The 20,339-nt window shown below is 56.3% G+C and overlaps 1 protein-coding gene across 1 annotated transcript in view; it reads left to right on the forward strand.

Moving 5' to 3' along the window:
• Window positions 1–20,339, forward strand: part of GPR156 (G protein-coupled receptor 156) — a 60,456-nt gene that overhangs the window by 17,441 nt on the left and 22,676 nt on the right. Inside the window, exons 2-10 of the mRNA XM_080391200.1 lie at window positions 5,651–6,700; window positions 6,822–6,964; window positions 9,606–9,742; window positions 12,110–12,245; window positions 13,078–13,188; window positions 14,215–14,340; window positions 14,813–14,908; window positions 17,732–17,968; window positions 19,792–19,950. Of these exons, the coding sequence (XP_080247326.1) occupies window positions 6,860–6,964; window positions 9,606–9,742; window positions 12,110–12,245; window positions 13,078–13,188; window positions 14,215–14,340; window positions 14,813–14,908; window positions 17,732–17,968; window positions 19,792–19,950 (1,107 nt within the window). The 5' untranslated portion in view covers window positions 5,651–6,700; window positions 6,822–6,859. The remainder of the gene's footprint in view (window positions 1–5,650; window positions 6,701–6,821; window positions 6,965–9,605; window positions 9,743–12,109; window positions 12,246–13,077; window positions 13,189–14,214; window positions 14,341–14,812; window positions 14,909–17,731; window positions 17,969–19,791; window positions 19,951–20,339) is intronic.

A 20,339-nucleotide genomic window follows, 5' to 3' on the forward strand; every position in this document is an offset into this window, starting at 1 on the left:
TTCTTCTTCTTGGGTGTGCTCTGGGAAGCAGCCGTGTTTCTGTGGGCACAGGGGCATGGTGGCCATGCAGTTTGGCCCTGCAGCCAGACCCTGTTTCTGCCTCTTTCTGATGAACCTGTGGTTCAGCATGGAAATGGCCACGTGTTTCTGGAGGGGCAGCCCCTGCCGCTCCGCTTTCAGGTCATCTGCCACACGCCTGGTGCTTGGGACTAGACCCTGCTGGCCCAGGGCTTGGGGACAAATGGGGAGCTTGCCCCATGGAGACAGAACAGCACCTACGCCTGTGGTCTCCCATTCTTAAATTAAATGATTGGGGAAGTCATTAAGAAATAATGAAAACCCAAGGTTTTGCCCAAAGTGGTGAAAAACCTCTGCTTGGCCTCACTGTTCATGCAGCGCAGCTGCTGGGGCGTTCTGCATGAGGGCAGAGGTTTGGGTGTGGGAAGGCTGAGGAGCAGCACCGCACCTTCTCCGAGCTGTGCTTGGGACACGTCCCCTGCCCCGTCTTCACCGGGGGAACTGTGCCCGCCTTAGCCCCGAGAGGTAAGGCTGCTGTCTTGTGGCAGAGATCCCGCTGCCTCTCTGGCTCACTGCAGAAAGGTGGGCTTCCACCTGGGGGTACCGATGGTGTCATTTCAATCCAATGGAAGGAGCTTTCCAAGGGGTTTCTGGCTCTCTCCCGCAGCGGCTGGGCACTGTGCGGGGAGCGCTGCCGAGCCGCCCGGTGCAGGGGGGCTGAGCTCGGCATGACGGGCAGTGGGGTCCCAGCCCCTGGGCTCCAGGCTGCTTTGGGGAGGCAGAAACCTGGGGGGTTCCACTCATTCCATCCACGTGCTGCTCAGCAGCTGCTACCGCCAGACAGATGGGAGGGCTGGGGTCTCTGGGTGGCACGGGGTTGGTCACCTCCCCATCAGCTCTGGCCACGTTGGTCTCACCCGTGGCATGCTCCCCTGGTCTCTCGGTATCCCCTTCCAATTTTCCTTCCTTAGAGCATCTCCAGTCTATTCCGTTTCTATTTCTCATGCGCCTATCATTGTATAGCAATTAACGTCAGAGCATTAAAAGCCTTATCAGCTCCCCAGTGGGAGATGCGTGAGTCGGCTCCTTGCAGGACTGTGTGGTGGTTCAAAAAAAGTCATGACTTACTTTGCATGAAGATTTCTTTAAATTCAAACATAAACCACAGAATGGGAAAGAGATGGCAGGTATTTAACCTGCATTTAAAAAAGTAAAAAAATGCTACATGTGCCAGCCTGGTGCCATCCTCCCGAGCTGAGGGACCTACAGCGGGCAGTCACGCAGCGCTAGGCAACCGGTGAGGGTGGTGTTGAGGAAATGTCACCTTCGTGATCTTGGGAGACACTATCCAAAATGGGTAGGAAGCTTCCAAATTGCAGTTAGCTTCAGTCAACATGAAATTCCAGGTTTCAGCATCACCTGGTGAGCTCCCTGTGCATCGGGAGGCAGAAGCACTTCGTCCTGCATCTCCTGCCCTTGCATGCAGCCAGGTCCTGCAGCTCCTGGCGTGGGTCCCAGAGTGGGACCACAGCTGGGGACACTGCCTGGGTGGGCAGATCTCCCCGTGTGGGCCCTGTGACGTGACCCAGTGCGTGGCTGTGCAGTGAGCTAGCTGTCTGTCTGCCGGGGATGAAGATACCCCAGAGGCCTGGAGGTGGCCCTGGAAATCCCAGGGGCAAGAGCAGGATGGAGCAGGAGCACGGCGCGGTCCCTGGGAAGGAGGGTGACAGCTCCCCAGGCTTCCCAGGGACGGAGGCTTTGTAACCCAGGTTTTAGGATTAAGTGATAAGCAGAGATTCTTGGGTTTTTTTCTTTTTCCTTCTGTGTTTGCAAGGGAAAGTGTGAAAACTTAGATGCTGAAGTTTTAAATATAAATTAACACTAAGTTTCAGATACGCTGTGCATTTTAACCCATGAGTTTTACCTGGCTCCGTTGCGGGGGGGTGTTGCAGTAAGACTAGCAACCAGCTTTTCTTTTGATTGCCGTGGGGTTGGCGATATTGCAGGTTTCTCAGGTCAGACAAGAAGGGATCTTGTTGGACAAGAAGAGCAGAAGGGAAAAACAGGAGCGTGCCTCAGAAGTGCCAGCATTTTTTGAATTGCAAAGCCCCATCTCACGTTGTTCATCTCGCTGGAACAGTTATCCGGATGACTTGCCGTTTGCAGCGTGTGGCCCAGCGTCTTGGCTCACTGGGGCTGGTCCCCACCAGCAGACCTCCATCTCCCACCAGCAGTGGTAGCAGCAGCCCAGACCCACCATGGGTGAGCCAAGATCCTTGTGCTGCTGCCCCGAGGAGGCAGGAGTGGCTCTGCGCTCTGCACATCGCTTCTGGCTCACCGGGCTGGTGTTCTCTGGCACGCAGCAAAGCCGTAGGTCACAGCTGGACACACAGCTGTCTGCTCAAGAGGTTTTTGCCAACAGATGTGCTTCTCCAGATGTGTTCTGCTCTTCCCTTGCAGCGGTGTACATGTACCATCTCTCTGCTGGGGCCGATTGGACCGGGCAGGATTGCAGGGCTCATGAGAACTGGCACATTTCTGAGTGCGGTTGTTCTGTCATCTGCACTTTGACGTCTTCACTTTTCCAGCTTTTGATTCACCAAGCCGTGACATCACCTTGTTCTTTGGGAAGAAGTCTCTTTTTCAATGCTAGATCAAAAGGAAGCGGTTGGGGTGAAATGTTCATTCTGCCTGCTCTGGGCCCATAGGTGCTGCATCAATTTTTCAGCTTCTTTAAGGTTTGGGTTTGTTTTTTTTTTTTTTTTTTCCCCTCTGCTTTTTCAAAAGAAGGGTTTTGAAGGGAAGAAGAAACTTTGAAAGAGTCAAGATGTACATTTCGACAACATCATCTTTTTTTGAGGGATATTTCTGTGTTAATTTACAGTTTCTCAGCATTGTAGTCTTGGGTCTGGAAGGACCTAAAGAAACAGATTTTCCAGCCCTGAAGTCCAACGGATGCAATGACCACAAATTGCTTATTATATTTAACAGTCAGCACGTCTGTTTTTAGTTTAGACGATGATGGTGCTGATATTTTTCATGTGGTCTGGTCACTTGTTTCCTATCAGCTTCAGGCTCATGGGGTCACATCCTGGCACACACCGGTGCTCAGCCATGGCCAAACACCCAGGCGCTGTGCCCCGGCCGGAGGGCAGCGAGGCGAGCAGAGCCGAGGGGCTGAGCAAGGGCTTTGCTTCACCTGACACCGCAACTGCTTCCACGGGGTGTGCGGGCTGTCGGAGCCGCTCTCGTGGTGGTCCCTCGTGTCTGTTGTTTGAAAATCAAATGACAGTAAATTCCACTGATGGTCGCATCACTCTCCAGCTTCCCTTTTCCCTCTGTGATGTTCAGGCTGACGGGAGCACAAGGAGCCATGAATGTCCTCAGCCTGTCCCTTCCTCTTTCTGGGAGCTGAATTTTCTTCTGTGATCACCCAAACAGGAGCCTAGTGTTTCTGGAGTGACAAACAGAAAATGAGAGCTAACTCCTCGTTGGTGATGAAGGGATGGAGAGCAGCCCTGTGCCGAAGGTCTTGGGGAGACCAGTGGATGAGAAACTGGATGTGAGCCGGCAATGTGCACTCCCAGCCCAGAGAGCCAACTGTGCCCTGGGCTGCGTGGCCAGCAGCGTGGCCAGTGGGGCAAGGGAGGGGACTCTGCCCCTCTGCTCCGCTTTGGTGAGACCCCCCCCTGCAGCGCCGCCTCCAGCTGTGGGGTCCTCAGCACAGGAGAGAGATGGAGCTGTTGGAGCAGGTCCAGAGGAGGCCGTGAAGGTGACCAGGGGCAGGAGCCCCTCTGCTGTGGGGACAGGCTGGGAGAGCTGGGGCTGTTCAGCCTGGGGAAGGGAAGGCTCCGGGGAGACCTTACTGTGGCCTTTCAATACGTAAAGGGGCTTGTAAGAAATATGGAGAAAGGCTTTTTCCCAAGGCCTGGAGTGACAGAAGAGGCAACAGTTTTAAACTGAAGAAGGGTAGACGTGCACTGGACATAAGGAAGACATTTTTATGGTGAGGGTGGTGAGGTGCTGGCACAGGCTGCCCAGAGCAGCTGTGGATGCCCCATCCCTGGCAGTGCTCAAGGCCAGGTTGGACGGGGCTTGGAGCAACCTGCCCTAGTGGAAGGTGTCCCTGCCTGTGGTGGGGGTTGGGCTACGTGATCCTTGAAAGTCCCTTCCAACCCAGACCTTCTGTGATTCTGCTCCAGGAGTGATCCGCCAGAACTGCTGGGCATTTTGGCCTTGAAAAAAACCCAACAGAAACCACCTCCTGCCAGACCCCACAAGTCTCTGCCCTCAGGAGACCCTCACATTTGAAAGATGTGTTTTCTTACCTGTGGTGCTGTCTGTCCCTCCAGCCGCTGGCCAGCCTCACCCTTCAGGGCAGTGACCCCCGCAGCACTGGTCCCCCTCGGATGCTCTCCAGGCCATGGCGTTCCTACCAGCTCTCACAAGAGGAAGGAGCTGGGCTGGAAATGCCTGTTGCCTTTCGGCGACAACCACACTGGAGCTTGCTTTGTTGCATACTAATGAGCTCTAATTGGCCTCAGCTTGTTATTAATTTTGCATGGGAGCCGTTTGCAGAGTAGTGGGGTGGGGGCTGGGGAGACCCCAGGGGGCTCCTGCCTTCTGCCGAGGGGTGACATCCTGCAGGGACAGCGGGCTGAACTGATGCTCCTTGTGGAAACATCTCCCATTTGCGAGCCATGGGAGGGATGTGCCTGCTGGCCTCGTGCCAGCCTTGGTAGTGGTCCACCTGGTAGGTGGGCCCCCTCCTCTGCCATGGCAGGAGGTTACAGGGGGTATAGGGAGACCCCCCTTTGTCCTTAAACACAGCAGGGGGCGTGGGGAGGAGTGGAGCCCTTTGGGAGGCTGGGCAGCACTCACCTGCAGGTCCTCTTGACATCAGAGGTTCAGTGCCTCCCTCCTACCCCCACCCCCGGGGACCGCACGCGGCCACTCCATGCACCATCTCATTTACCGGTGTTATCCCTGAACTGTTCACCCGGAGCCGGTCTCCTCCTGCCCGCTGCCCTACCGTTGCTGCAACATCTGGCGTTTGCTGCAGCAGCTGCATGCCTCCTGCAGCTGCACCCTGTGCCCGATGGCTCAGCCTAAGCAATGAAGGGCTCCAGAGGGTGGTCCTGCGGTGGGGGAAACACCACCGCATTTTGCTACAAGCTAGAGACAGAGAGGGAGGCCTGATGGAGCTGGCTCGCACCAGCACTCTTCAAAAATACCTTTGTCACGCGTAAAATCCTGAATCTGGCTAACGGGTGCTGCTGTGTTTGTAGGACGCAGGGGCTGATGGTGTGCTGGGGCAGTCCTGGCGCAGGATGGTGTCCAGACCCCGGGTACGGTGGGGTCCTGCCAGCAGGACAGTTGTAGTTGTTGCTTCAGAGGCGGCTTTGCTAATTGTGGATGAGCAGCCCGCTGACCCCGATGGTTTTGGGCTGGGACTTGTAAGCGACTTCTCTAAAGCTGAAAATCAGTTGACATGAGCTGAGAACGATGCCTGCAGCTTTTCTGGCATTTCAATCCTGATTACCCCCCCCCGTGAAGAACAGCAAGTTTCAGACCAGATCCTGGTGACCATGCTTTGTTTTAATTTACTTATTCTTTGCTCATGTAATTACAGGAATTTTTCCAAAGAAAGGACTTGTGAGAAGAGGGGATTGAAGCGGCAGGAGTAGCGGCAGGGAAGGATGGAGCACCAGCCAGGCACAGGGTGGTGAGCGCAGGGGATGCTCAGCTGGGCAGCAGCTCCAAGGAGCATGACAGGGATAAATTTTTTCCTCCCACCTGTTGTTAGGAGCAAATAGGGAGTGAGCTATTGCGCTTCCTCCCCAGCTGCTAATGACGGGAGGCTTGCTTATGGTCGTGCGCTGGAAGCTAATTAAAACTGGTGACAATGGTAATTGAGTAAGGATGCTTGAGGATAAGTATGACCTCATGTCTAAAATGGTAATGAGGCTTATTAAAATCCCCACCAAAAAGAGAAACGAGAGAGGGAACAGAGGCAAAGGTGGTGCGAGAGGAGTGGGAGCAGCAGGCGGGGACAATACCTGGCAGCTGGAGCGCCGGGAGGGACGGGGAGCACGGCGGTGCCAGGCTTTTAAATCTTTAATAAACAGCCCGCTCCTCAGCTAGCCAGGCTGCCGCTGGGGCCGAGTCAGCCAAAACACTTGGGTACGTGTGTAATTCAAGTGCCTTCCTCCCCTGCTCGCCCAGGCCTGCGTGTAGGTCCCATTAGGTGATGGCAAGACTTGCTGCTGTTTGTTGTTGCCTTCGCTTGCTGGTTTTTTGCTGGGAGAAGGGAACGTGCCAGGAAACTGGCAGTGGCTGCTGGCACCAGGAGGGGACCAGGTACACCCCGAAATTGCACCGGTGCAGGAAGATGTGCTGGAGGAGGAAAGCCGCGGCGAGCTCAGGGTGCCGGGGTGCTGTGCTCTGGCTCGGACCCACGCAGCACCTGGTTTCAGCTCTGCAGCTGGGGTGTAGGGGCCAGGGGCTGCTGTGACCCCGGCATGTGTTGGTTTGCAGGGTGGCGTAGGAGGGCTGGGGATGCCACCGTACTCCGCAGGGACCTGCACCCCACGCTGAGCCGCCTCGCTGCAGGGGACACCCTGAGGGAGCTGGAGGTGGGTGCTCCCCGTCCTGGCTCTGGATGTGCACCGCATCAGTTTGGGTAAGCTCAGACGCGGGCTGCCGGACCCCTTCCCTACTCCCTGCTGATGGGGGGAGGGGGTAACGGTGTATGCCAAAGGGTACTTCTTGCTGGAGAAAGCCAACCCTCATCCTTCTGGCAGGGGCGCAGGTACGGCTGGATGACGGCTGAGGATGTGCTATGGAGCCGGGATTCAACTGCTCTGAGCTCTGCGATGGCAGCTCCAGTTTTGGCAGCCAGGAGCAGCAGCAGCGGGTGCTGCAGGAGCTCTGCACTGTCACCGTGGTACGTACGGAGCGGGCGGGCGCGCTGGGGCTTGAGGTTTGCTCCGTAGAAGTGCGTTTGGGTGGAGGGGTGGAGAGGGGGGCACAGCTGCTGAGCAATCCCGGTCCAGCCGCAGGCAACGTGCTGTCACCTCCTGGGATGGCCTCCAAGACAAGCCCTGTCTAGATGACACCCAGCAGTTAGCCAGAAGGTGAGGAACCACGACAGCCCTCCCGTGTGTCGACTGGTGTGACAGCCGCTTAGGAGTGGCCTGGGATGGCCTCCTCTGTCCTTGACCTTTCCCATTCCCTGGAACTTCAAAGTGCTTTTCAAATATGAATAGAGCAGGATTTAATTAAAAGTTTTCATCTGTAATAAAAGGTACCGCTCCCCCCATCCTCCCCCCTGCACTGAGCCAGTAGAAATGACACCGGGATGCACTGAGGTGCAGTTGGCTCTGTGTGACACTGCTGGATGGACCAGCGAGACCTGGCCCGCTCCGCTCCGCGCCACGTCCTGCACGACCACGGGCCTTTAATTAGAAGACCGTAAGCTGCTTGGCTTCTCTGGCTCTGGCAGCTGCCTCACAATTAATATTCCTCCTGCTAGGGCCAGGATTTACTCCTCTCAGCAGCAAACGAAGCGCTCCATCAACTTCACGTAGCATCAACACCCAGGGAAACAGCGGTCGGGGTTGGGGCGAGGGTGTTGGGGAAGGAAAGGGGGAGGCTGGGGGGGTGTTACTGATCCCTGGGTGATGGGAGGAGGATGCAGCAGCAACCTGGGGCGGAGCGGTGCTGCTGGTGGGTGCAGCTGCGAGTGGCGTGGGGAGCCCCGGGGTGCTGAGCGCGCCCTGCTCACCTTGCTGGCAAAAGCCGGGTGTTTCCCTGGGGCTCGACCAGGCAGGACACAGAACTAGGGCGGCGTTACAGCCTCGGGCTGGCCCCAGCAGCCCCACCAGGCAGGTGGGACGATGTCCCTGCCCTGTGCCAAAGGATGGGGGCTCGCACAGTGAGTCCTGGTGTAAGGGGAGGGGGACTGACCTGGCCGCCCATCTCCACTCTCCGATGGGGTCTCCATTTCCCAGAGAGCCAAAAGACCCCCCAGGGGATGAGGAGAGGGAAGAGGAGGGAGGGGAGCAGTTTGCAGGAGGGAGATGAATATCTCCCCAGGGATCCCTCCATGCTGCTGTGAAGTGGGGCTGGGCTGTGGGCGCAGCTGGATCCCAGCGGAGGATCCCAGCGGAGGATCCCAGCGGAACGCAGCAGCAGCGCCGGCTCGCTGGCTGCCTCCCCCAGCCAGGGCTTTGCCCGACCCAGCAGCCCTGCGAGCAGCGTGGCACCCGCATGTGAGCTGCCAGGAGCCCGCGGATCAGCTGTGCTGGCGTGGCAGTGACATATTTTTGTTTTAAGAATTACACGTTGGCTGTAACTCTCCAAGCTGTGCCTTGTTCTTGCCGGCCCAGAGGAGAGGGAGCCCAGCTGGGGGAGAGGGAGACAAGGCATCGGCTCCAAAGCGCTGCCTGCCTTCTCCCTGCAGGTTCCCTTCTAGCCAGGCTGGAAGCAGGAACAGCTCAGACCCTGGAGGAAGAATTGGGAGTTGGGGGCAATGACAGCTGTCAGAAAAAATCCTCTTCTGCTGTAGATATTCCGTGCAGGTGAACTGGAACACCTGAGAAAGGACTTGGCACCAGAGAAGTTAGTGAGGTGTATGAGCCCAGCTCAGGCCCTGTCCTTCCCCTTAAGGGGATGCGCTAGCAGTTAAGTAAAACTAATGCTTTTTTTAAAGAGGGAAAAAAAAAAAGTCGGTAACATGCACACATAGTACGTGTGAACAAACCCACGCATGCACACCCTGTTAAACGTGCTGGGGTGTTTTAGATCCGCAGCGGAAACAGGTTTCTTGTTTCAAGTAGGATCATTTTATCCATCCTATGCTAACAGGGAGATAGCAGAAAATATTTTTAAATGGAGATTTAAAACCATAAGGTCGCTTGTGTGCAAGGGGAGAGGTGCCTCCATCATACCCGCTTTGGGAGTGTCCCTCAAAAGCCACTTCTCAGCTGATGTCTCCCTAGGACCAGGTTAGTTTCCAGCCAGCTGGGAGACGGGTGGAGCCCAGCTGGATGTGTCACTGCCTAACGCATCCGAAAAACGCTGTCCCACTCCCTGCTCTGTGTTTTCTGTGCTGGCTGGCGGCTCTGCCGCTGGCTCCCGGCCACGTCAGCCGGCTGGCTGGTTATCTGCTGCATGGAGGGCAAGGGTGGGAGCCAAGGATGCCCTACCCGGCCTGCCAAAGACACGTGCTACAAGCTGGGGTACCGTGAGGTACCTCCAGAGGTTTCTTTCCCGAGGACAGTGGGGAACTGTCACCCGTTTTCCCCTCTCCCACAGCCAGGGCTGCCTGGCGTTTGAGTCACTTGTGTGGGTTCCTTATGTATTTGGCTACTTGGCCATAAGAAGAGGGCTCCTGGGCTGCCCCCTCCTGTGTGCTCAGCAAGTGGCAGTGTGTGTCCCTCGCTACGCCGGAGCGTTTCTCATGAGGAGGGTTTGGGAGATGTGAGCCGGAGCACCCATGGGAGTGATGGTGCCGGAGTAGGGACCCCCTTCGCTGGGAGCCACAGCAGTGCCCTCTTCCTCCTCACCCCTTTTGCCTCCCGCAGACATCTTCTGAGCGCAGTGGGAAGAGCTATCCGTCCTTCTCTGTTGCTCTCCTGGGAGTTGTGTGGACGTTCCTGACCGGAGGAGTCCTGCTAGCGCTCTTCTTTCTTGTCTTCACAATTCGCTTCAGGAAAAACAGGTAAGGGCTTCCCTCCTCTGCCGTGAGAGCTGCCCGAGCTGGAGCCGCGGGGTCGGGCTCCTCCAGGACCAGGCTCTGAGCTGATGGCCAGCTGAGGGCCAGGGGGGTACGAGCCTGCATGAGCAGCATGGGGCAAGCAAGGGCAATGCCAGGGATGTTGCAGCTTTCTCCGTCACACCCAGTATTGATCGCTGGTGGAGACAGTTCTGCTTGGACCGCTCCCTCCCTCCCCAAGGCTGGGAGCTGTGGACAAGACAGAGCACAGGATGCCCTCCGGCATGGCACAGGCAGCAGTGCATAGTCTTATCCCAAAGGTGCTATTTAATAAAACCATAAACGGGAGTGAGCAGAAAGAGACCTGGTTTCCACTCCAGTCTTGAGAGCATCACTCTGAGCAGCATACCTCCAAGAGCCAAGCCGTCATGCTCTCCACAGTGCACACAGATCCTTCCTGCTGTTGGGCCACTTGCCGTTTTAAGGTATTGCTAACCATTCTTGATCTTGGTGGTTGTCGGTGTTGGTGGTGAACACGATCTCCATGGGTGAGAGAAGCTGGCGGTGATGTGCCAGCTTCCCTTGGTGCTGTTCAGTCTGCACAAAGGATGTAAAAGGTCCAGCTCCCCTGAATGCGGCATAAATCAAGCAGAAGCCTCATCGATTCCTCGTAGCTCAAACTGTCTCAGCCAGCTCTTTGCCTTCCTCAGCAATTCTGGCTGCCTCACCTGGCCCTTTGCCACCTGCTGCCCAGCTTCATCGGTCCCATGGTCTCTCAGCTGCTTCCCCACCCAGAGATACGTCCCCTTCCCAGGCTTCACCTGGCAAAGCCTCTGTGCTCCGTGTGCTGTTGTTTCGCACAGAGATGTGCAGCTGCGTGCAGCCCGGGCTGCTGCTCTTTTAGTGCTCTGGTTGTGTTAAGAAACTTAATGGTTCTTAGAGCCACCGTGCAGCAGGAGGGTGCTGCCTGGAAGGGTTCCCAGCGAGCCCTGTGCCTGCTGCGCTGCAGAAGCTGCACGACCTGCAGCCTGGTCTCAAGTACTCCGTTTACTGTAGCAAAGTTTGGTGGTCACCTTCATCGATCACCGGCTTACTTAGGTCCCTGAAGACATTCTCGGAGCAAGCTGTAATGAATATGTGTTACTTATTTGCACTACAGCACATAGATATCGGTCTGCCTGCAGAACCTGGGAGGGCAAAGGAGACCTCTTTCAGAGGGCAGCGGAGAGGGCGAGCTGATGACTGCCTTTCCGCAGGGGCTGAGGCATGGCGAGGAAGGCAGGGAGGGAGAGAGCCAGGTTGAATCCCAGGTTCTGCGTCTGCGAGGCAGCAAGCCAGGAAGGAGCTCAAGGGTAGAGAAATGCAATGACTTTGCAGCAGATCGAAGGGACGGAGCTACGCAGGGGCACCACAGGAGCTACAGCTTTTGCTTGATGGGCTTGCTGGAGAAGGGTGAGAGGTCGGGAGAGATCGGCGGGTCGATTCTCCCCTCCCTGAGTACAGTTACAGGATTATGAGTGATGGGGTGAAATTACAGAGGGAAGCTGTAACCTGAACGTTGTTGGCAGCTTCCTGAAGTTGAGACTGTGCTGAGGGTGGGGGTGTCTCCTCAAAGGCAGGAGCAGTGGGAAGAGCCTTTTCCTGAAGGTGTTTGTAGCTGCCGTACCCAAAGCTGGGACAGTCGCCTCCGGCTGCCTTGGTGAGGTTTTCCACTTCTACCCCTTTACAGCAGAAGACAGTGGAGGAAGATGTTGGCCTTGGACCTGGGGGGCTGAGCTGGGTGCTGTGCTGCATGCCAGCTGTGCGGCCGGGGGCATCGCTGCCCCAGCTCTGTGCCGCTGCGGGGGCCCGTGGCTGCAGCACGTGCTGGCACCACCACACAGCTTCGTGTGCCTGGCACGGGCACCGGGAGCAGAGAGACCTGGCTGCGGTGACCCTGGATGCTTTGCTGCAGAAAGCCCGTCCCTTCCCACCGTCTTGTCCATAAAGGTGTTGGCTGAAGCTGCCACAAGGATGCTTTTCTGTGCTGCAGCTCCCACGCAGGGGGTAGAGGTGCCATGGGGCAGGCCTGGTACCCATCCGTTTTGGGGAGAGGGGATCTTGCTGTCCCACAGGAGTGCCAGGGTAGGGCAGAACAAATGCTTTATGGATAGTGAAGCTCTCTGGCAATGGAGGGTAGGGGATGGGGTGCGCACTGTGGAGGGGACTCGCTATACACCACGGAGCAATGGCTGAGCTTTCGGAGGAGCTGTGAGGGCAGTGTGTGAGCATCCCTCATGGCCATCATCCTCCCTGTAAGGGGACCTTGCCGCTGTGCTGCCGGGTCATGGCACTCAGTAACTGTCACTGCCTTCCCTGCTTTGTTTCCTGGAGGATCGTGAAGATGTCCAGCCCCAATCTGAATGTTGTGACCCTGCTGGGCAGCGGCTTGACTTACACTAGCGCTTACCTCTTTGGGATTCAGGAGCAGAGCCTGCCATCTGGAGACTCGGTGGAAAAGCTTATTCAGGTGAGCGGGAGGTTTGCTGGGACAGATGCCTTCACACACGCACACGCATGTTTGTACGTGCCCTCTCTGAGCTGCAGCTTGTCACCACCTCGCTGCTGGGCGCATTCGGCCGGGCTGTGGTTTCCACAGACACAAAACACAACCAGATGCTTTCCGCCTGAGCAGCCTTTGCAAACCACAGCGGCGCTGGGGGATGCCAGGCAGGTCCCCAGCAGGGAGGGCAGCTCCCCCGGCAGGCAGGCTGCTGGGCTCTGGGAGTGCGATGGGGAGAGGGGGGCCCGAAGGGAGGTGGGATTCTCTGCACGGGTGCCGCGAGGTTGCGGGTGAGTTTTTTGGCTGCTAAGGAGGTTGTCGTCAAAACGCTGAGCTGTGTGATGAGCCCCTGTGTCCTGACCTGGGGCAGGCACCCTGCCGGACGGGGGGCTGGGTGTGCACCCAGGGGGGAGGGTGGGATGTGGGAGGGACCCCCGTACCCCACCTCCTGCTCAGCCGCTGGCCTGAGGATAATTAACGGAGGTGCCTGCCAGTGGTTTATTGATGCTGGGACCCTCCGTGCCCCTGCCGCTCACCAGCTGCCTGGCTCTCCCTGCCTGTTCCTCTGATGAGAGCTTCTCGGGGTGCGGGGGCAAAGCCAGGCAGCAGGTGCCCGCCGAGGAATACGCACCTTTTGATTTACTTCACCCTGTGGTCAGCTTTCTAGTATCCGATATGACCCTCCAGAAGCCGGTAGGCACATCCCACCTCTCTGTTGCATCCCTGGGTGGGAGGGTGCGGGGTGTCCCCAGCAGCCCCACGGGGTCCCCTTCAGCCCCCTCACTGTGCCCCCCGGCAGGTGCGGCTCTGCCTGCTGTGCGTGGGGACCTCCCTGGTGTTTGGCCCCATCCTGGGGAAAAGCTGGCGGCTCTACAAGGTGTTCACCCAGCGGGTGCCGGACAAACGGGTGGTGAGTACACAGCACCCGGGGTGGGGGGCAAACAGCCCAAGGGGGGCGAACACCAGCAAGTCCCAAACTGGTGCAGGGCATCAAATGAAACCAGCGTGTGACAAGGATGGGTGCCGCAGTCACAGGTCTGGTTTCACACCTAGCTGGGCATGGGCTCCTCTTTTATTCCTGCACAATGAGGCAGGAGCTTTTCCACTCTGCAGGCAAATGGGTGCCCTGCCAGGCTGCCTGTCCCCCGGTGGAGTCCCACCCCATCACCACGGAAGGTCTGGTTCTGTTTTACATCAGCCACGTGCCTTCATTACGCTACGCACTGGTGTTTGTGTCCGGGTCTGGGCTGATTATTTTTGCAGGATGAAAACAAACCAGGTATCCTCAAAGGCATCTGATGTAGGGCCACCCCCAGGTGCATCTCACCTCCTCTTGAAGGGAGGGACAGAGTGCTGGGTGGTCCTGTGCTGCACTGGAGGAAGGGGATACGGCAGCTGGGAGGGAAATGGGAGCCACCTATATGACTGTGCATGTAACGGCGCACTTGCATCTTGCAGTAGCCACTTGCCAGTGGCAAAAAAAAAGTAGGTTTCAGATGATGAAAGGTGAGGTGAGAAGGTTTGCAGGGGAACTGGGTACCAACGAGGACTCCTGTTCCTGAGGCACCAGGGTCTGTGTTACCTGCAAAATGATAATCCTCCACCTTTTTTCCCCCAGCCTTTTTCTCTCTGCTTGTGATATGGGCATAAGGACCGATGCTCTTGTTTTGGAAGAGCTGGGTTTTGTCATAGCAGCTAGCCACACCATCAGGGAGGGTTTATACCCGGCCTGATTAGGTATCTAAGAGTTTGGGAGCTGGAGACAGAGACCCTGTGGCTGACTCGGATGTAGGTGAGCCACTGGGCTCTGCTCTCGGGGAACTGTTAGATTGCACACGTCCCTCGGAAGAAAGAACCAGAAACAGACCCAAGGGGATGGAGATTGTCAGTGTCTGTTTGCCCCCCATGGTAACGCTTTCTGCTTGTGTGTTTGCAGATTATCAAAGACCTCCAGCTGCTGGCAATGGTGGCAGCGCTGGTGCTGGCGGACGCGATGTTGCTCTTGACGTGGGTATTCTCTGATCCAGTCCAGTGCTTCCGAAGCCTCAGCGTCTCGCTGCGGGTAAAGGGATGAGGAGGGGTGGTGGAGGGTGGCGCCATGTCCTGTCTGATCTCTGTGGACAAAGTTGGTGGATGGTCGGGTATTTGGAGGTGCTGTTTAGAAAAAAAAAAAAAGAAAGAAAGAAAGAAAGAAAAACAAGCCAGAAAGTCTTCCGGGCACTCTGTGTTGGGTTTATGTCTGATCTGTTGCAGAGATGAGGGCCCGCTGCAATGTCTCCAGGTCTGTGCAGGTCACCTGGGTGGCACAGGAGGGGTTCAGGGCATCTGCAGGTGCTTTAGAGAAAGGTGCAGCCAGCCCTGCTGGCAGCAGAGCGCCAGAGTCTTCCTGGCTTTAACCCCCTGCCGCTGGCAGCGCCTGCTTTGGCCTTTCCTTTTAGGAATTTCGAGGAGACAGGCACAGATGCCTACGCCTGCCTGCCCATCGCTCTGCGCCGGGTGCCAGCCCTCATTTCTGCCTTCCCCTTGCCTCCTAGGCGACAGAGAGGGGCATGACGTGCTCAGTGAGCCGGGTGCAGTCCTGCGCGTCTCTTTATTCCGACCTTTGGCTCGTTCTCATTTTGGGGTTTAAGGTACGTAACCTCTCTATTGATTCCTGCCTTGTATCTCGCCTCCTCCCGGTCCCACAGCCTAAAGTGTGCAGCAGCATTTGTAGTTCCGCTGCCCTCCCAAGCTACGTGCCTACTGCAGGTTCCAGCGACTCCTGTTCATCTCAGAAGCTCTCCCATCTCCAGTCCTTCCCATCTCGATGTTTTCTTCCATTCCCTTGTAGAAGCCCCATTAACCACTTTCCCTCTGCCTTAACATGTCTTCTACGTACATCGTGCACATGCTGCCGCTCTAGTTCTCTCCCTGCAACCCCCACCCCTCATCTGTCTCCCTTCTTAAAGCTGTTGCCTTGCTGTTTTCTAAAGCACGCTTTTTCCTTAAAGCCTCAGATGACCATCCCCCGCAGCGATGCGCTACGTGGCTCAGCCACCGAGCCCTCTGACTCCAAATCAAGGAGGTGCTGATGACAAGTGCTTGGTGCCTACCTTTACAGGATGTGTATCAGCTTAATTATACCACTGAGGTACACTTTCACTGGTGTGGCTTTGCACATGGCCGTTCTTATTCCAGAAGAGTTAGTTATACTGATGTAACTATGTAGGTGTAATTATTGCTGTAATTATCTGTGGTCTCATGTGTCTCTGGGTTGACAGAGGCTGGATGCGTTTCAGAAAGGTGATGTTGATGAAGCTTGTGAGATCACAGATTTTCTTTGGGAATGGCTCCATCTCTGCCTGCAGTACAGGCAGCTCCTTTCTGACTCGCTGTAACATGGTACTCATTGACCATCTACCCAAAACCATAGGAAAAAGAGCAGAAGGAGACCCCATGACAAGGCGAAGCCTGTCTCCCCCCTACACTTCATTTTGAAGACATTAGTCTGTCCTTAAAAGTCATTTGGTGCTAGGGATTGCGGACGTTCAGCGCTGCATCTCCCACCTCTGATTTTGTCTGTGGTTTGTGGTAGGGTTTAGACGGGTAATGCTTTTGCCTACAGCTCCTACAAACTGCTTCTTGGAGTAAACCACCCCCACTGCGAGTCCCAGGTCCCTCTGTTAGCGTCATGTTGAACCTGACCCTGATCCTGTCTACCTGCGCGGAGTCATGGAGTTATTTCTTTAGTGGTTTCTCTGGAGTTAATCTGGATTTACGCTAATGTGAGAGTAGGCTCTATCTCTGCATGTACGTAGCCCTTCTTAGCTTCCACGGCATTAATGTGCTCAGCCCGTTGTGAAGCCACTCAGTGTATTACCCTGCTTGTACTGGCACAGAGCGATGAACAGAAATGACTTGCCAAGGACACGCCTGGAATTAGGAGCAAAGCCCTCTGCTCAAGATTGAAACAAACAAACAGAAGCGTAGTCCTGTGCTTGCTGGGAGTCCCAGTTCAGCGGATGGCAGTGCTGTTGTCTGCATCCCAGACAGGCTGTATGAATTTCCAATGGGACTTGGGTGCTGGTGTCTTGCTCAGCGATCAGGTGCTGGCTTGCCTTTGGGCCATGTCTTTGGAGGCGCCCTGTGGTGAATGTGGTTACGATCCAGTGTGGATCCTACGAAGCAGGGTAAGGCATCAGCCTTGTTCCCAGTGAGGCCAGTCTCACTGTTCCAACCCACCTTGAGAATTCCTGGTGCTCTGAAGTTGTGAGTCTCACCAAAGAGAGACATCCCACCAAAGACGGTGGGTATGAATCTCCCTTGCCTGTAAGTGTCCCTCCAGACCCTAACCCTGGCAATGGCTGTCATGGCCATCAAGCACCCACAGCCCAGAGGGGTCCAGAAGGCTCTGCATAACATCTGCATCTCAGGTCACAAAGCGCTTCTTGATGCCCAAATAACAATTTAATGTCCTTCAGTAAAAGGCCAACGGTTGTGTTTACTGGGTAGCACAGGAGTAATGTAGGAGTCATGTCCCATGTGTTCTGCGTCCTTGCAGGGGCAGGGATTTTGTTTGATGGTATTTCCAAATGATCCTGAAGGCAGACCGTGCACTGTGCTGCAGACGCATATAAATACAGTATATGTATAAACACCGTATATATAAATACACGGTGTTTCCTGCCAGTGTTCCCTGGGGGAGGGGGGATTTGGCCTGCCAGGTAGTTTAGTCCTGAGCATGAGGGAAAGATGCTCACATGAGATGCTTGAGGGGCAGCACGGTGAGGGAGCCTGCTCTGCAACAACCGACGTGCTCCGGCAGAGCGAGGGCCTCTGTGTACGGGGCACTTCTGCAGCCACCTTCACCACTGCGAGCCAGGCACGAAATGGTGAAGGGAAGGGAGAAGGATTGCACCCAGTATTTTCCTGCATTTCCATTTAAAGATGCACCAAATACATCCTCTTCCTGCCAGTCTGAACATCCACTTCTTCTGCCTTGCTTTTTCCTTCTGAATCTCCTTCTGAGGTGCATCGTTGCTCCTTGACGGCACCCCACCACCATGTCTCCGCAGGGACCTCCGTCTCTCCTCTGTCCACCTTTGCTGCTCCGTGCTGCCCAAGGGGAGGGTTTCCCTTCTTTACTGCCTCTCCCGGCTGTGCCCTGCTCTGTGGCATTGCCTGCCGACCTGGCCCTCAGCCCCCCATGCCCCTCGCTTGGGACCCCGGGGGCCAGCCAGCGCCTCCGCTCCTGCCCTCCCTCCCCAGCCCCACGTGTGACCCGCAGCAGCAGCATGCCGGGCGTTCGCTGCAGCGTCACCACCGCACGCTGAAGGTCTGCATTATAGATCAAAGAGCATTAATTAGGATTGTGCTGAGTGTATCTGAGCTCACCGGGCTCGGTACGAGGTGGGGGTTGACACCATCAGGCTGTAATTTTCCACACTCTGGAAACCTCTTTTTTCTGCTTCCAGAGCATCCTCCTGCTGTATGGGACCTACCTGGCTGGTCTGACCGACAACGTCAGCTCCCCACCAGTCAACCAGTCCTTGACGCTCATCGTCGGGGTCAACCTCGTTTTCCTGGCTGCCGGCACTGTCTGCTTAGTTCACCGTTTCTTCCGCGCTTGGCACAACTTGCTCTTTGGTTTCACTTCTGGAGGCATCTTCGTGTGTACAACCACAATCAACTGCTTCATCTTTGTCCCGCAGGTACGCTGCCACCCCTGTCCCACCACCTGGCTGGAGACAGGCACATTTTCAGAGTTTAACAACAGCAGCCGTGGCAGACAAAGCACTTCTTTTCCTGCTTCTTTCCCCAAATGTTTGGGCTCACCTGCACAGCTCATCCTCCAAGCCCTTGGCGGCTGTGCATCCCCAGGCGAGTCCCCTGTGCCTCCAAGGACAGCAGGGGACGTTGCAGGGCGCAGAAGCCCTCCTGCAAAGAGTGTGCCACGGGTGGCAGCCACCCAGAGGGCACACGTGGAGGCGAGGTGGCTGCTGCCCTCATCCTCCTCCCTGTGGGTGCTGGGATCGGTCGTTCGTGCGGTTGTCCTCTCCTTAGAGCACACACACCTGCTCTCGTTGAGGATTTCTGCCCCTAGGAGGGATGAAGCCGGGCTCTGGCCATCCAGATGGCCTCGTGGCAGCTGGTGGTCCCCAGGGGAGGCTGTCCTCCTCTGCTGTTGGAGGAGGAAGCTGGGCTTTGCTGCAAGTGAGGAGGAGGATGCAGAGATGTTTGGAGGAAGCCTTTTGTGGTGAGGCGCGGCTCTTCTGCTTCCCGTGTCCTCCAGCAGCAGCCTGGTGTGCCTGGCCACGGCGTTAGTGGGAAAAATCCTCCCATTGTTACAGGGAGAGGAAACAGTTGTTTACTCAGTTTGATGTGTGGAGGGATGTGTGGGCTCAAGGAAATGAGGTGAGAAAGGGAGGAAGAGGTGAAGCTGAAGAAAGAGCACATCTGTGCAGGAGAGGGTTCGCGGGACCTCATCGATGTCTGTAAATACTGATGGGGGTGCAGGTGGGAAGGGGGAGCTGGGCTCTTCTTAGTGGTGTCCACTGACAGGACCAGGACAATGGGCACAAACTGAAACACAGGCAATTCTATTTAAACATCAGAAAAAAGAATGTGAGGGTTTTTTTCTGTGAAAGTTGTAAAGTGCTGGAACAGGCTGCCCAGAGATATTGTGGAGTCTCCATCCTTGGAGATGGAGATGGTCCTGGGTAGCCCGCTCCAGCTGACCTCACTTGGGCAGAGTGGTTGGACCAGATGATTCCCAGAGGTCCCCTCCTGCCTCAGTGGATGCAGTGTAACTGCGGGCTTCCAGCCTGCTCGATGAGCAGCTCTTGGGAGCAGGATCCAGACCTCCTCTGACAAGCACCAAGCCTTCTGGCAATGCTCTGCCAAGCGCAAGGTCTCTCGGAGCGAGGGCGGAAAAGCTGATGAGCTGTACTTGCACTCTGCCTGTGCCATTTTTCTGAGGCAGCCTGGGGACCCCGAACATTTCATTTAACTTGGATCTTTTAATTCATCAGCTTGTTTTTCCAAATGGGCTTGCTCTTCTATTGCTCATCCGAGATCAATAAGCAGCTGGAGCTGGGCTGCGCAAGGCTTCCGCGCAGACACTAGATGAGAAAACGGATACTAAGCGTTGCTGGTTTTCAGCTTGTCACCAGCGATTCGGGGATAAGGAGGCGTGCGTGACACTGCCTTTGTCTGTCACAGCGTCAGGGAGGGGGGAGAAGAGGGGAGGGGGCTTTTGCAGGCATTAGAGGTTGCAGCGCGGGCAGGCACCCACCCTCTCTGTGTTAAAAGCTGGAGCCAGGGGCAGGGTAGGGCTCAGATGGGTGGGAGGCTCCAAGTGGCACTGCAGCCCCTCGCCATCTCTCCGCCACGCCACCCGTCCCTGCTCCTCGGTCACACCCTGCCTTTGTCTCCCCTTCTCCGTCCCTTTGTCTCCTTGGCGCTGGAGCTGCGCCTGCCTCCCGCCTCGCAGGGCTGTGCGTGCCGCCGGATAACGCCCTCTTCTACTCCCCAGCTGAAGCAGTGGAAAGCCTTTGAAGAAGAAAGCCAAACCATGAGCCACATGGCAAAATATTTCACCAGCCCGAGCAGGAGCTGCCGCTCAGTGTACAGCGAGGAGCAGCTCTACCAGCTGATAGGGGAGAAAAACTCCATGAAGCGGCTGCTCACCGAGGTACGGGGCTCTGCTGGCCCCCCTCGGCTTCTCCCCTTCCCTTTTTGGGGGCTGGAGGCTTTGCAGGGTGGGAAGCCCTTCCTTACACCCCCGTCTGCACTGGCACTCCCCCTCCGGCTTCTTCCTTCCTGAGGGGAACTGCTGCTTTGTTTTGCCACATCACTGCACCCCAAGGTGGCAAAATTTAGGCATAATCTGGAGGGTTTAAAAAAACCCATCGTGTTGGGAGAAGAGCAGGAGAGCCTGGTTCCCACAGCCCACTCAAACATGGTTAATTTAGAGGGGAGATGCTCCATCTCGGGAAAGCCCCCCACCTCCTGCTCCCTCGCCTGCGCTGCCTGGGTGGGAGCACCCCAGCAGGGAGAGCTGCCTGCCCTGGTACCCCACTT

Source organism: Falco punctatus (assembly GCF_963210335.1).
Source record: "Falco punctatus genome assembly, chromosome: 6".
NCBI classification, from domain to species: domain Eukaryota; kingdom Metazoa; phylum Chordata; class Aves; order Falconiformes; family Falconidae; genus Falco; species Falco punctatus.